Source organism: Salmo salar, chromosome ssa10 (genome assembly GCF_905237065.1).
Source record: "Salmo salar chromosome ssa10, Ssal_v3.1, whole genome shotgun sequence".
NCBI lineage: Eukaryota > Metazoa > Chordata > Actinopteri > Salmoniformes > Salmonidae > Salmo > Salmo salar.
The window spans coordinates 9,772,494-9,787,103 of NC_059451.1; the positions used below are offsets into that span (position 1 = coordinate 9,772,494).

General features: G+C 41.4%; 1 protein-coding gene across 2 annotated transcripts in view; it reads right to left on the reverse strand.

Annotated features, from left to right (window-relative positions):
• LOC106613488 (E3 ubiquitin-protein ligase RNF13) overlaps positions 1–14,610 on the reverse strand; it is a 93,177-nt gene that overhangs the window by 22,634 nt on the left and 55,933 nt on the right. For both annotated transcript variants that reach the window (XM_014215770.2, XM_014215771.2), the window contains exons 5-7: positions 4,027–4,114; positions 1,195–1,285; positions 289–394 (exon numbers count right to left, since the gene is read on the reverse strand). In XM_014215770.2, the coding sequence (XP_014071245.1) occupies positions 289–394; positions 1,195–1,285; positions 4,027–4,114 (285 nt within the window). The remainder of the gene's footprint in view (positions 1–288; positions 395–1,194; positions 1,286–4,026; positions 4,115–14,610) is intronic.

Genomic DNA, 14,610 nt, shown 5'->3' on the forward strand with positions numbered 1-14,610 from the left:
TTGTCTTGACCGTTCATCCTCTGAATGGCACTCATGCACAATTCATGTCTCAATTGTCTCAGGGCTTGAAAATCATTCTTTAGTCTGTCTCCTCCCCTTTATCTACACTGATTGAAGTGGACTTAACAAGGGACAATAATAAGGGATCATAGCTTTCACATTGATTTACATGGTCAGTCTATTTCATGAAAAGAGCAGGTGGTCTTAATGTTTTGTATTCTCAGTGTATATGAATGAATGAATGAATAAACTTCATTGACATGTTGAGAAGATAGTGCATTTGTCTACCATGAAAATGACGATGAGGATGAGGCAGATTCCCACGATGATGAGGAAGGGGATCAGGTAGTATTCCAGAGGCAGGCTGAAGTCCGGCATGAGGACCACATGACCCCTGAAAAACAACAACAGCGCCATTATGGAGATTTAATTAAGTGTTTATGACTGACAATTAGATACACTCCAAATAATAGTGACCTACAAGGAGTCCTTACGATTGGAGCGTTTCGACATGGCCCATCATCTATAGCATGTCACACGAGGCGACTCATTTTAATTTTACACCTCATGACGTCCTGTCACATAAACGCCCTCCCATCTGACTAATGTAATTTCACACTGTGAAATAATGGGTAAGACTTCACTCACCCTCATCATTATTTTCCAAATACATATAGGCAAATTCAGTTAACGTTTCTATAATAACATTTTGTGAAGAACATTGCAATATTTCCAGGCAATTGACTGGAAATGTACTATTTTGGTATGTCTGCATGCCAGGACAAAAGAGGTACTAATCCGAATGTATGATTGATATCAGAGCAAAGAAAGAGGTCTATTACTGACAGCATGGTGGGATGAAAAAACAGTCATTCCCTGATTATCCACTGTTCTCTGCATAGCTCTGGGAATGTGATGACAGCATGAGGCAGATCTGCTTTACGATGCCAGCACGTCAATTGAGGCCATTATGACATAGTAATGTAACACAAAGATAAAAAGATCATGTTATGTCGTCTTTCCATTGCATTCATAGAATAAATAAATATATTATTTAAAAAAAATAACGCTGACAGATTTATTTGGACAGGATTCTTAGACAGTATGGATAGAGTACGCCAGTTTGGATGCCTCCGGCTTGAATTAGCCTTGATGTTGATTGACATGGAAATTAGATTTTGGCCCATGACTCACCCCTTGTCATATGTGTAGTCTTTTTTCAGGGAATTGGCAGTCTCTTCGCTCACAAATACTGATGGAATGTCAATCTGCTTCAAAATATCCACTAAAAGGGAAAAGAGAAGGAAAATGTATTTATACATGAGGTGGCCACATATTGATGCCCATCATAAAATAAAATCTAGACCATCATGAAATAATCTGTTCGAAGGAAGAAATTAAGATTCGAGTCAGTTATCGGTGAAAGATCAGGGGCGGAAATCCCGGGGGGGACGGGGGGGACACGACCCCCCCATCCTGGGAAAAATATGATTTGTCCCCCCCAATATATCACTGAAACATAACTATGTAATTTAAATAATATTAATAATACGCAATGAAAGCAATTGTGCTGATTATAGACACTTAATAGCGCGTTTTTAAGTTTCAAAAGATTGCGACCCCCCCACCCTTTTCCTCACAATGGTTTGATCCACTGGCAAGGTAACAGAGGGGTCGTGTCTACTGTCTGAAAGGCACTCAATGAACGTAACTGACGTAAAGTTAATCGCGCACAAACACTAGCTGAATATGCAGAGCTAGCGTGCAAATATTAACTATTAAGCTAGCTAGTACCTATTCCATTTATGTGGCCTCATCAAAGATGGAATCTTTGCTATCGTCAATTTATTCCGAGATCAGCATGCAGATGATGTAAGTTAGTGCTTCAAAGTCCCTGTGATAAGGTTAGCGATAAACTGAAGTCCAAACTGAACAGAACTACACTCTTCTTCTACCATTGTCTTAAATATATTTAATGGTCGCGTTGCAAAAGCTAAATTGTCGCAAGGGAACTTTTATTTATTTATTTTATTTAACCCGGGTAGCAAAGATTATAGCAAACACCACTGAAACGGAATTGGTGCTCGCTTGCTTTGCAAATTCAGCTATTGTTGGAAGCCAGCCAATATGAAACAAACTATTAAAATTACAAAAGGTTGCAGCATATGTTGTGTAAATGGTGAACTCATACAGCTGTCAACTCTTGTCATTTTAATCCGTTTCACATTTGCTAGCTACCTTTTAGATCGAAGCCCAAATAGAATGATAAAAGATAAGATGATAGAAGCCCATCTCCTACTGTAAATAACCTACACACTGTGTGTGTGTGTAGCCAGCCAGCCAGGTAGAAAAATGGCAGAAAAATAAAAGACGGACATCAGAGTATTTTTCAGTACACCAAAACGCAAAGTAGCCTAATATCTCAAAGACTAGTTGATAAAATGTTCATAAGAAAGAAATGAAATTCTAATGGAAATGTTTCACAATGATGTCATTAGGCAGAGCAGGCAACAGATGGCACACAGACAGCAGAGTTGGGGACAGATATGCAGGGACAGACTGGCAGAGATGGAGTCTCAGGTAAGTTTGTTGAGTCTTTGTTTGGCAACATTATGAAAGGTTCTACATTTTTTTGACTTGTAAAATAGGAACATAATTGGAAAATGCCATGGATACCCCCACTCTCAACTTAAACTGCTGACTGAACTAAGATTTGTTAAAGGCAATGGTATTGCTGTTGTGAGTAGTTGTGTAGTTTTGGGTACCGGTAGTTAGGAGTACGGCAAACACCTTATTTCTTTGGTTCCTCAATATACATTTACCATATTACAATGTAGGCTATGTGTTATAACACTACTTTTGGTGTCCCCCTCAGGAATTGCTCTTGAGAAAATTTCATGTAATTGTCCCCCCCAAAGTTGATATCAGATTTTCGCCCCAGTGAAAGATACAAAAATAGAAAGAATGGTAAATTTGTCGAGGCACTCCAGTATAACATCTGGCATTTCTGAAGTCATTTATTTAGACAGACCATAACTATGGCGAACCACAGATCTTTAAAGCTGTTAGATGGGGTAATTTCCAGGGTCTATGGGACCCTTTGAGCCTGAAACAAACTGGCATAGGGAATTTTGAGCAAATGCCTGGTGGTCTGATCCATCTTTAGCCCAATGGGCATTTTTTTAAATAATGAGTCTATTAAGAAATGTTATCATTATTTTTTGCGGCAGAATTACCATTTTGGCTAATGGGCTGCTGTCCCATTCAGACACCAGCCCAAAGTAGTTTAGTAGAACGGACAATTTGCCCCTGGTGCGCTGATTTATGATTCCAGTCTGCCCCTGCGTTGAGGCTGATGCCCACTTGTGCCACCGTCTTATATATGATTCTGCTCATGCACGACTGTGGGCATATTGTGGGTATATTATTAGTTGGTAGGGCCCACAGAACCCCGGTGACATAAATCTCTTGGATGGCTGATAAGTTAACAAATGGCTCGCTGACCAACGTTTGAAAATAACCCATCCGACTGGATGATCCGTCCTAGACAATTACCAGCATGAGGTGCTGTCTTGATTATTCATGATACGTAGTCGTACACCCCAGAGCAAGAGGCGGGAGACAAGCGACAAACTATGTGAAGAATAAGCTGTTGAGAAAAGAGAAACTGCACAGATATCCCTCCTCCAAAAAACTTAATTTGATGGTAGATAGGGCACTGTGAATTTCCCGGGCCGATTGAGCCGTTTGGACAGGGTTGAACTGTTTGGCGACGTACTGAAAACCAGAGCACCACATTCCTCCACAACGACATTAAGAGTGGGAATTGGCGCTATGGCTGCAATATCTCTAAGTCCCAGCGAGTCCGAAAAGTCCTCTAGGCTCAGGTTTTGGGAATCAAAGCTGTATTGACCACGAATGAGGAGACACATGAACAGACGACTGTGTGCAGTGCTGCTGCACGTTTCTGTTTTTGTTTGTGTGTGCATTGCAGAAGAGAAGGATTGGAAGAGGGGGGAAACTTACGATCATTGGATCCCATGCTGATTAAGTCATCAGAGTCCACGTTGTGAACAATCGCCGCCTTGTAGCCGGCCTTCTGGGCGCTAAGGACCTGCAGGAGACAAAACCTTTGTGTTCATTGTGTGTGTGTGGTTCCTATGGATCAGTGTGTGTTCAGCCAGCCCATCCCACCTAAATATCTAAGTATCTTTATACTGTATCCATTCTGTGACAGCTATCTCCGTAACTATTTTGGAACTGACTTCACTTCAGGGCAGGGAGCGTGTGGTTCAGTTGAATATTTGTAAATGTCCATGCATTTGTATACTATGTGCGTATAATGATAATGACATGCTATATGGACACACCAGCACATGGAGAACAAGGCAAGAATTTGCATAGCATGTAATGTAGCTTAACACATAGAATTCTGAAAGAAATCAATGGCTAAAATAACTTATTTGACATAGTAGCTTGTAGAGGGTATGTAATCAGTGGTGACCCATCATTCAGGGCAGGTGGGTCAGAGCAGAGGCCCACCTGTTTTGTTAAATTATAAAATGTTATTCTGGCATTAATTCATGTCACATATCAGTTCAGCATACAATGTAAAAAAAAAAAAGAATCCTTGAGTTAATAAAGCAGCATACAAACTTGGTCTATTTCTTGAGTAAGGCAGCTCCTAAATGCATTGGTTTCAGCCTAGCTCAGTGCTTTCTGTGGTGGAGGAGCAGCCAGCAAAAGCACAGAGCATAGGCGTTGTTAATCTTATCTGGTTGTGCCGTGACTGGCTCAGGGTTCTGTCACTCATGGGGACACTACCTCACCACAGAATCTACAGGAGAGATAGGCAGTTCAACCCCGCTTGTGTGCTGCCATAGATTTACAGTAAACGTGCCCATCCAAGAAGTCTTAAGGTCATTGCCCACATATAAAATTACATCAAATCACATTATATCTCCCGTAGCTTTGATTGGACTGATCATGTCAACATCACACTTTCAAAATCTTAGCTAGCAGTCATCATCATGAATCACGTTGACAATCTACTGGCAAATGCTTTTCAATCCTTGTCATATGACGAGAAATTAGAGATAAAATGTCTCTGTGCCATTGGACATAAATGTTACACAACAAGTCAGAAATCGCAAATTCAACAATGAGAGGTTAAGAAGGAAGCAGTGGCTGACTGAGTGTTGCTTCCCCTGCCTGCTTTTCGGTGGAGAGGGCGTGTGGTCCAAGTCTGGGTTTAAGGATTTAAAACATCTATCTGAAAGTCTCTCAAAACATGAGAATTGTGCATGACATGTAGACAATGCAGCTAACCTGGGATTACTGGGAAAATAAAACATTGTGGCTCAGCTAGACATGTAGACGAGCCATGTCCTTCACAACCAACAAACAGAGGAGAATGCTTGCCAGAATTATAGCATGCATTCAATTGTGTGGTAATTGTGAGACAGCACAAGGGCCATGATGAGTCAGCCCACTCCTTGAACTCAGACATTTTCAGGTGTATTTTTGAGAGCATGCGTGAAAGAGATTACAGGTTACAAAGGCATTATGACGTCCAACCCATTTTTAAGGGTACATAAAGCACCATCCAAAAAAAATGAAGTGTACAGAGAAGCTATAGCTAAGGAGGTGTCCGAGACTCCTTTTGCATCTGTACAAGCAGACGAAACCACTGATGTCTCCTGTAAATCACATATGGTAATAATGCTGCGCTACATGTTATCAGACCACAGTGTGTGTGGGAGCTTTTTGGAGTTTGTAGAGGTGAAGGACAAACAAAACTGGTGTTTGCCTCTCCAACACCATCAAACAAGTCCTAGCGCCACTGAACGTGAAGGAGAAGCTGGTTGCACAAACTTAGGATGGGGCAGCGGTGATGAGTGGTAATGCACGTGGTGTCCAAACGCTACTTAAGGAGACTTACCCAAACGCGCAGTTTGTGCACTGTTACGCACACCCAACAGAATCTAACACTTCACCGACTCTGTGCAGGGCGAGTAAGTGTACTTACAAAGTGTTTTTTTTGCAGACCTATCTTACTTATTCACCTTTTTCTCGCTCTCACCTAAAAGACTCTCCACTCTCGCGGAGTCAGCGAACAGACAGGTCCCCAGGCCACCGGGTACACGATGGAACTTCAAAAGCAGAACCGTCAATGCTGTGTGGGAGGAACGTGAGGCACTGGCCCCCTGGATGGAATGAGATCCCCATCAGTGAGGCATATGACCTGTCCATGAAACTTAAGGATCACACATTTCTGCAACTGCTCAAGTTATTTTCTTTGGTCATGTCAGAGGTGGATGTTTAGTACAACTTAATGCAGAAACGAACCATTGACGCAGCAGGAAATGCCGGAGCAATTGACACCTTTAAGGTGAACATTAAAAACATTGGCGAGCAAACTGATGTACTGGCCAAGAGGACATGTTGATGCCACTGAACCAGGGCAGAGAAACCTTAACACTGCACCTGTGATGGAGGCATGCACTGGCCAAGAGTGCACACAATCGCTGCTCATGTGCAAGAAAGGTTTTCTGAAAGTGACCAATTAATTGTGGCAAAGTTGATAGACAACTCGTTTTTACCCCAATATGAACATTCCTTTCCGAACACAGAGCTCCAGTGTTCTACCAAGCTATGGCCCGTGGGAAACGGAGCGTTCTACCAGCATGAAAACGGTGCTGTCCATCCCTACCGGAATCCTGAGCTGCACACTGGAAAGATGCCACTTTCATTATTGAAATCACTATACGAGAACAACCTGCAAAAGGCTTTGTCTGAGACGGTCTCTTTTCTCAAAATCATTATCACCACTAATCCGATGACAACCGCTGAGTCAGAGAGAAACTTTTACACCCTTAAAATGATAACTTTCACACACAACACCATGGGCCAGAAAAAGTTGAATGTATTGGCCATGCTGTCAATCCAGCATGACTTCATCCAGGGAACACCAGACTTTGATGACATAGTAATTGAGAAGATTGCCCACAACAAGGACCGCCGTGCCACCTTCCTGTTCATGTGAGCACAACACAACAACGGTGAGTCCAAAAATATGTAATGTATGTTTCTGCATAAGTAATATGCCAGGGAGATATGTATACCGTAGCTAAGAAATGAACACTAAGTGTATGTTGTTTAGTAAGCTGTTAGTAGCGTCTCTCTCTCTCTCTCTCCCCCTCTCTCTCCAATCCTAAACTTGAAATTCAATCAAGACCAAATCAAATATTTAATTTACAATTAGACTAAGTGAGCGATGTTAGTGTAGTGTAAAGTGAAAGGATGTTACACTTAGATGTTATAATCATATGCCTAAATCCAACTTCACTTAAAATGCTTTTAAGAAGTTTCCTCATAAATAATTTGGGTAAAGATGTGTTATTCTTGGTGTAAATGTACACCCCCGCCATGGCGGTGAAAGTGAGACAATGATGCAGAGGGAAGAGCATACTATGTAAAGAATAGGGGTGAGGAATCAGTTTGTCTCTGACTCGCTATGAGCCCAGAGAGTCAGAGCAGCTAATGTACCCATCCATTGACTGCACCACAGTGGACTAGCATTAGCCTAGTGCTTGTTAACCTAAGGCTATAGATTAGGCTAGGCTAAGACAGGGCTACACTCCCCACACTATGCCCAGTATAATATTCTGGTATCATTTTCTGTAGCTATGCTAAGCTAACAAAATGTATTGTTCATTCAGACAAAGAGGATGAGAGAAGAGATGGTTGTTTGAGGGAATCGAGATGCTAGCAGACATTAGTGCAGGGCTGCCTTTTGTTTGTCACTGGAATTTTCTGCACTCTGTGTGTGTGAGTTTGTGTTGAGTGCAAAGCTGTATAAGGCCCAGTATTTGCCTGTGAGGGTGTATTGTGTGTGTGTGCATCAATGACTACAGTGTGTCTGCAACCGTGAGTGTCAACCTAGGAATAAATATTTTGTGTGTTCTGAGAGCTACTGCAGGCCACAGTGTGTACACGTCTGTGTGTGCGTTTGTGTGTGAACGTCTGTGTGCGCGCATCTGTCTGTGTGTGCTTCTTTGTTTGTGTCTCCATATGTATGAGGCTGTCTTTGAGAAGAGACAGAGAGCTAGCGAGCCAGCAGATGATTCCTGTCGCAGTCTCTCCCCCATCCCCTTCATTCCCACAGCATTAAAGTCTCCTATGAGAGAGAAAGTCATCCCCCACAGAGGAGACAAATGCAAAACCATTGAGGCCCTGTTAAGAAACTGGAATCTACATAATCCTATCTTTACTGTGACAACAGGAGATTCGTTACAAACATAAAAACCGAGAAAACAGATGATTTGTGTACTCAAAATTGTGACTGTAGGCTGTTTTGGTATGATATCTTGAGCTAAGAATGCTGCTAGTGTTTTGACAACTCTATGATGGCGGCGGAAGTAAGGAGCTTGACTTCGGAGTTGTTTTTTTGTATTCTTATACGTGTTTTTCTTCATGTTCTTTAAGGGTTTTAAGTGTCCTTGTTTTTCAGTGTAATCGTGAGAAGCCCCTCAGGCTGCTTCACCTCTGATGCCAGCATGTGGTCTGCCTGCAATCTGAGAGGAATTCAACCTCTACTGGCTCACAGAATGTTTGCATGGGCAGAGATAAGGACATTCAGTGCATTCCTCTCAGACTGCAGGACGAGAGAGAGGGAGAGAAAGAAAGAAAGAAAGAAAGAAAGAAAGAAAGAAAGAAAGAAAGAAAGAAAGAAAGAAAGAAAGAAAGAAAGAAAGAAAGAAAGAAAGAAAGAAAGAAAGAAAGAAAGAAAGAAAGAAAGAAAGAAAGAGAAAGAAGATGAAAAGAGGGGGGGTGCAAATCAGAGCCTACCAAGACACGAACCTTCACATTGAGAAATCGATAGCATGCATACACACGCATGCTTGGATGGACACACAACCACACACAGCAAATCGCTATTTTCTTTGATCCCAGACTGAAGGCACAACATGTCTGCAAACTAACGACGGAGCAACAACAACAACATCCTCGATCACAATTTAACAGCACTTACTGTGCTTGTTAATTACTGTAATCCCCGGAAGAAAAATCATATCAAATAAAAAAAATATTTGTCACATGCTACGAATATAAGGGGTGTAGACTTTACCGTAAAACGCTTGCTTATGAGCCCTTCCCAACGATGCAGAGTTAAAAAAAAGATTGGAAAAATGTAAATAGTAACACAATCAAAAGCACACTCCATTAATGATGCGCTTCCATTGCAGTTAGCTTGACAGTGTCTTTATTGAAGTCTATACCTCTCAACCGAGGTCCAAGGGCAGAAACAAAATCTTTGAGTCTAAAGGATAACTGCAATACTGAATGGACATAGTGTATGTGTGTATGATGCAATATAGAGTCTGGACCATCTGTGTAGCAGATATAGACTCTAGCGTCCTGATGTGGTGGTGACACAGTGGGGTGCAATGTGAGCTTTCAGGCAAGCATCTGCACATGCTTCCGATAAGTCTCAGCATGTGTGTTTGTGAATGGATGTGTGAATTTATAAATCACAAGTAACTGGGTCATGGAATATTTATTGGTGGTCACTGGTCAGTCACCAAAGAAATTTGTTAGCCTTCTCCCATGCACAAACATTTAAGTGCACTGAGGACTGTTGACGATAAATGACAAATTCACAAAATAAATGTTATTTTCTTCTCTGCTTTTTATCCCATTTCCAGGTTGACTTTCAGTGCAGTACACTCAGCTAAAACTTTTGAATTTAGCAAAAATAATAATTTAAATATGTGTTTTTTAAGCTTCCATGCAGTCTTTTTAATTACACTTTTAAATCATCACTGTATGACTAATTGTCACGCCCTGACCTTAGAGATCCTTTTATGTCTCTATTTTGGTTGGTCAGGGCGTGAGTTGGGGTGGGCATTCTATGTTCTTTTTTCTATGTTTGGTATTTCTTTGTTTCGGCCGGGTATGGCTCTCAATCAGGGACAGCTGTATATCGTTGTTGCTGATTGGGAGCCATACTTAGGCAGCCTGTTTTCCTTTGGGTTTTGTCGGTGGTTATTTTCTGTTTAGTCATTTGTTACCTGACAGAACTGTTTGGCTGTTGTCTTTTGTTTATTTTGTAAAGTGTTCTCTTTTCCCATTAAATTACAAAGATGAGCACTAACCACACTGCGCCTTGGTCTACTCCATTCAACAGCCGTTACACTAATAAACAACTGTGAGTGTTTATTTCATGAAAAATTATTTAACGAGTCCGACGCGAAGAATATACTGCTTTCTAAGGGAACAGGCCCAAATCCCTGTCATTTGCGTGAAGAAAAGATGAGGAAAAATGGGGCGGAGGTCGGGCCTGCGAATTCTGAGAATTCGTAGGCGAGTGAGTAAACCCCCACTGCCATCCGTTTTATTGGCCAATGTGCAATCATTGGAAAATAAAATCGATAACCTACGATCAAGATTATCCTACCAACGGGACATTAAAAACTGTAATATCTAATGTTTCACCGAGTTGTGGCTGAACGACGACACGGATAATACAGAGCTGGTGGGATTTTCCATGCACCGGCAGGACAGAGAAGTTACGTCTGGTAAGACGAGGGGTGGGGGTGTGTGTCTATTTGTCAATAACAGCTGGTGGCGATATCTAATTTAAAGAAGTATTGAGGTATTGCTCGCCTGAGGTAGAGTACCTTATGATAAGCTGTAGATCACACTATCTACCAAGAGAGTTCATATCTATATTATTCGTAGCCGTCTATTTACCATCACAAACCGATGCTGTCACTAAGACCGCACTCAATGAGCTGTATACGGTCATAAGCAAACAAGAAAATGCTCATCCAGAAGTGGCGCTCCTGGTGGCCGGGGACTTCAATGCAGGCAAATTTAAATCCGTTTTACCTAATTTCTACCAGCATGTCACATGTGCAACCAGAGGGAAAAAAACTCTAGACCACCTTTACTCCACACAGAGAGATGCATACAAAGCTCTCCCCCGCCCTCCATTTGGCAAATCTGCCCATAATTCCATCCTCCTGATTCCTGCTTACAAGCAAAAACTAAAGCAGGAAGTACCAGTGACTTGCTCAATATGGAAGTGGTCAGATGACGCGGATGCTATGCTACAGGACTGTTTTGCTAACACAGACTGGAATATGTTCTGGGATTCATCCAATGACATTGAGGTGTATACCACCTCAGTCATCGGCTTCATCAATAAGTGCAACGATGACGTCGTCCCCACAGTGACCGTACGTACATATCCCAACCAGAAGCCATGGATTACAGGCAACATCCGCATCGAGCTAAAGGCTCGACACTAATCCGAACGCTTATAAGAAATCCCGCTATGCCCTCAGACGAACCATCAAACAAGCAAAGCGTCAATACAGGATTAAGATTAAATCCTACTACACCGGCTCTGATGCTAGTCGGATGTGGCAGGGCTTGCAAACTATTACGGACTACAAAGGGAAACCCAGACGCGAGCTGCCCAGTGACGCGAGCCTACCAGATGAACTAAATGCCTTTTATGCTCGCTTTGAGGCAAGCAACACTCAAGCATGCATCAGAGCACCAGCTGTTATGGATGACTGTGTGATAACGCTCTCAGTAGCTGATGTAAATTCTGTAAACAGGGCAACATTCAGAGAGCATCCTGACCAGCTGCACCATCGAGAGCATCCTGACCGGTTGCATCACCGCCTGGTATGGCAACTGCTTGGCATCTGACCGTTAGGTGCTACAGAGGGTAGTGCGTACGGACCAGTACATAACTGGGGCCAAGCTTCCTGCCATCCAGGACCCATATACTAGGCGGTGTCAGAGGAAAGCCCCAAAAATTGTCAGACTCCAGTCACCCAAGTCACCTGTTTTCTCTGCTACCACACGGCAAGCGGTAACGGAGCGCCAAGTCTAGGACCAAAAGGCTCCTTAACAGCTTCTACCCCCAAGCCATAAGACTGCTGAACAATTAATCAAATGGTCACCTGACTATTTACATTGACACTAACCTGTAACCCCGCACATTGACTCGGTACCGGTATCCCCTGTATATAGCCTCATTATTGTTAATTTATTGTGTTACTTTTTATTATTTTTTACTTTAGTTTATTTGATAAATCTTTTCTTAACTCTTTCTTGAATTGCCCTGTTGGTTAAGGGCTTGTAAGTAAGCATTTCACGGTAAGATCTATACTGTATTCGGCACATGTGACGAATGAAGTTTGATTAGATTTTTGGATTTGATTAAAGATAAAAAAATGTATAATGTATTTCTCTGAGTCTCCTTTATCCGTTAAAATGCTCATTCGAATCGTGTGGGCAGATAGGATCATCTAGACTAGTCTACAGCCTAACGTCAAAGCTTCAAAGTGGGAGGATACATATGCAAATAAAAATATGAATGGTCATTGGTCAGAATAATCAGATCGCAGGGTTTTTTCTGGATCAAAAACTTAGGTGGTGGGCGTGCAATGGGTATAGGATTTTAGAGAACATTTTAGAGGCCCCATCTTGGTGGGTTAGACATTTTTATATATTTAAGCCAATTTCCTGCAATTCTACACATTTCTCCATGGAGCTAATCGAAATTGTTTCAATTTTAAAGCAAATTTCCTGTAATTCTACACATTTTGCCATGGAGCTGAAAGAAAATGTTACCGTTTTAAAGCTAATTTCCTGCAATGCTATGCATTTTGCCATGGCTAATGCTTTGTTCTTTTGTTCAAACATAACAAAATCAATACTGTTAAATTCATTGTTATAGGAATTTTCAGTTCTCCCTGACTCTAGCTTTTATTGTGGTGATTGTTAGTTCTCAGATTATATTATAAAAAATATATAGGTCCATTATCTTTTCTACATATTTTAAATCTTGTTTTAGTCAGTTAAGTTTACACTAGTGTTGAGCCTTTAGCTCGATGCAGATGTTGCCTGTAATCCATAGCTTCTGGTTGGGATATGTACGTACGGTCACTGTGGGGACGACGTCGTCGATGCACTTATTGATGAAGCCGATGACTGAGGTGGTATACACCTCAATGTCATTGAATGAATCCCAGAACATATTCCAGTCTGTGTTAGCAAAACAGTCCTGTAGCATAGCGTCCGCGTCATCTGACCACTTCCATATTGAGCAAGTCACTGGTACTTCCTGCTTTAGTTTTTGCTTGTAAGCAGGAATCAGGAGGGATTTTTCTGCCATTGAAATCTTTGGTCGGGCTAGTTTGAGCCTTTAGCTCTTTCCAGCCCGACCAAGGATTTCAATGGCAGATAAATCCCTGGATCAGATTGTGATATTATGTCAAAACTCTATCCCACCTGAACAGGCTGAAATTCCAGGTAAATAAACCTCATAGTGTGGAAATATATATATATTTTTAAACAAGGAAATCATGTTTTTGACTGCACTGCCCCTTTAAGTATTTTGTATATGTGTATTGGATAGAAAGAGAGAGAGATGAAATGTAGGAGAGAGAGAGTGCTGAAAGAGCAGTGGACCGGATTCGAACCCATGCTGACAGCGATACATCGTACATGTGCACCCTTTTAACCTGCAATGCCAATTTGATCGAGATATGGTTTACGAGATAGCCTAATTAACAGAACTTTGCAATTAACACTAATTTCATTAACTGTGCCTTGCTTTTTCTGCCTCAGTGCTCTAAGTGCTCCCTCATATGAGAAAACATATGAGGGAGAACATAGAGTACTGAGCAGAAAAAGCAAGGCAATGGTATGGAATAGTATATTTAAAAAGGTAACACTAGTAATTCATTTCCCAAATGTAGTCATTTACTGTTTAAGTACTGACACTTATTACTTAATTACCATGTGGCTACAAAACAGTATCCTAGGTATTTATCTGGTTATGTTATAGTCCAAAAACATTAACCAGAAAGTGTAACAAATGTAATGTTAAAGTTGAACTTAGGGGAGGGAAAACTGATCTCATATCAGTTTTGAAGGGCGGAGGTAACCGGAGCATTTGCAGTGGTGGTAGTGTGTGTGTGTGTGTGTGTGTGTGTGTGTGTGTGTGTGTGTGTGTGTGTGTGCGTGCATTCATGAGAGACTACAACATGTTGTAGTTTTCCAGTGCAGGAGCAGCTAGGTAGGGCGTGAGGAGTTAAGAGGAAGCTTATCAGACATCTCTCTCATTGGTCATGGATTGATGGAGCTGTATAAACTGTGCCACCTGGAGATGCATGACTCACTAGTGCAGTACAGTTAACTCTTGGAGTGCCACAGTGTATGGGTAGGGCAGAGAGTGCATAAAGTTGTATAATAAAATCAAAGACTACTGCAAAAACTATGAGAATATAAAGGTTCCGAACTTTTGTGAAACATCACATTTGTGAAAAATATATGGCAAATGGTAATCAAACTTGGATGGTGTTCAGAGATCGATGCGAGGGGTTGAGTGGAGCTGAAGGGTGGGACTAAAAATAACTAGATAATTTATGTAAAATATACTGTATCCGTAAAATGTATATAGGTTCAGAACATTTGTGAAACAGCACAGTTGAAAAATAAACTCAGCAAAAAAAGAAACGTCCCTTTTTCAGAACCCTGTCTTTCAAAGATTATTCGTAAAAATACAAGTAACTTCACAGACCT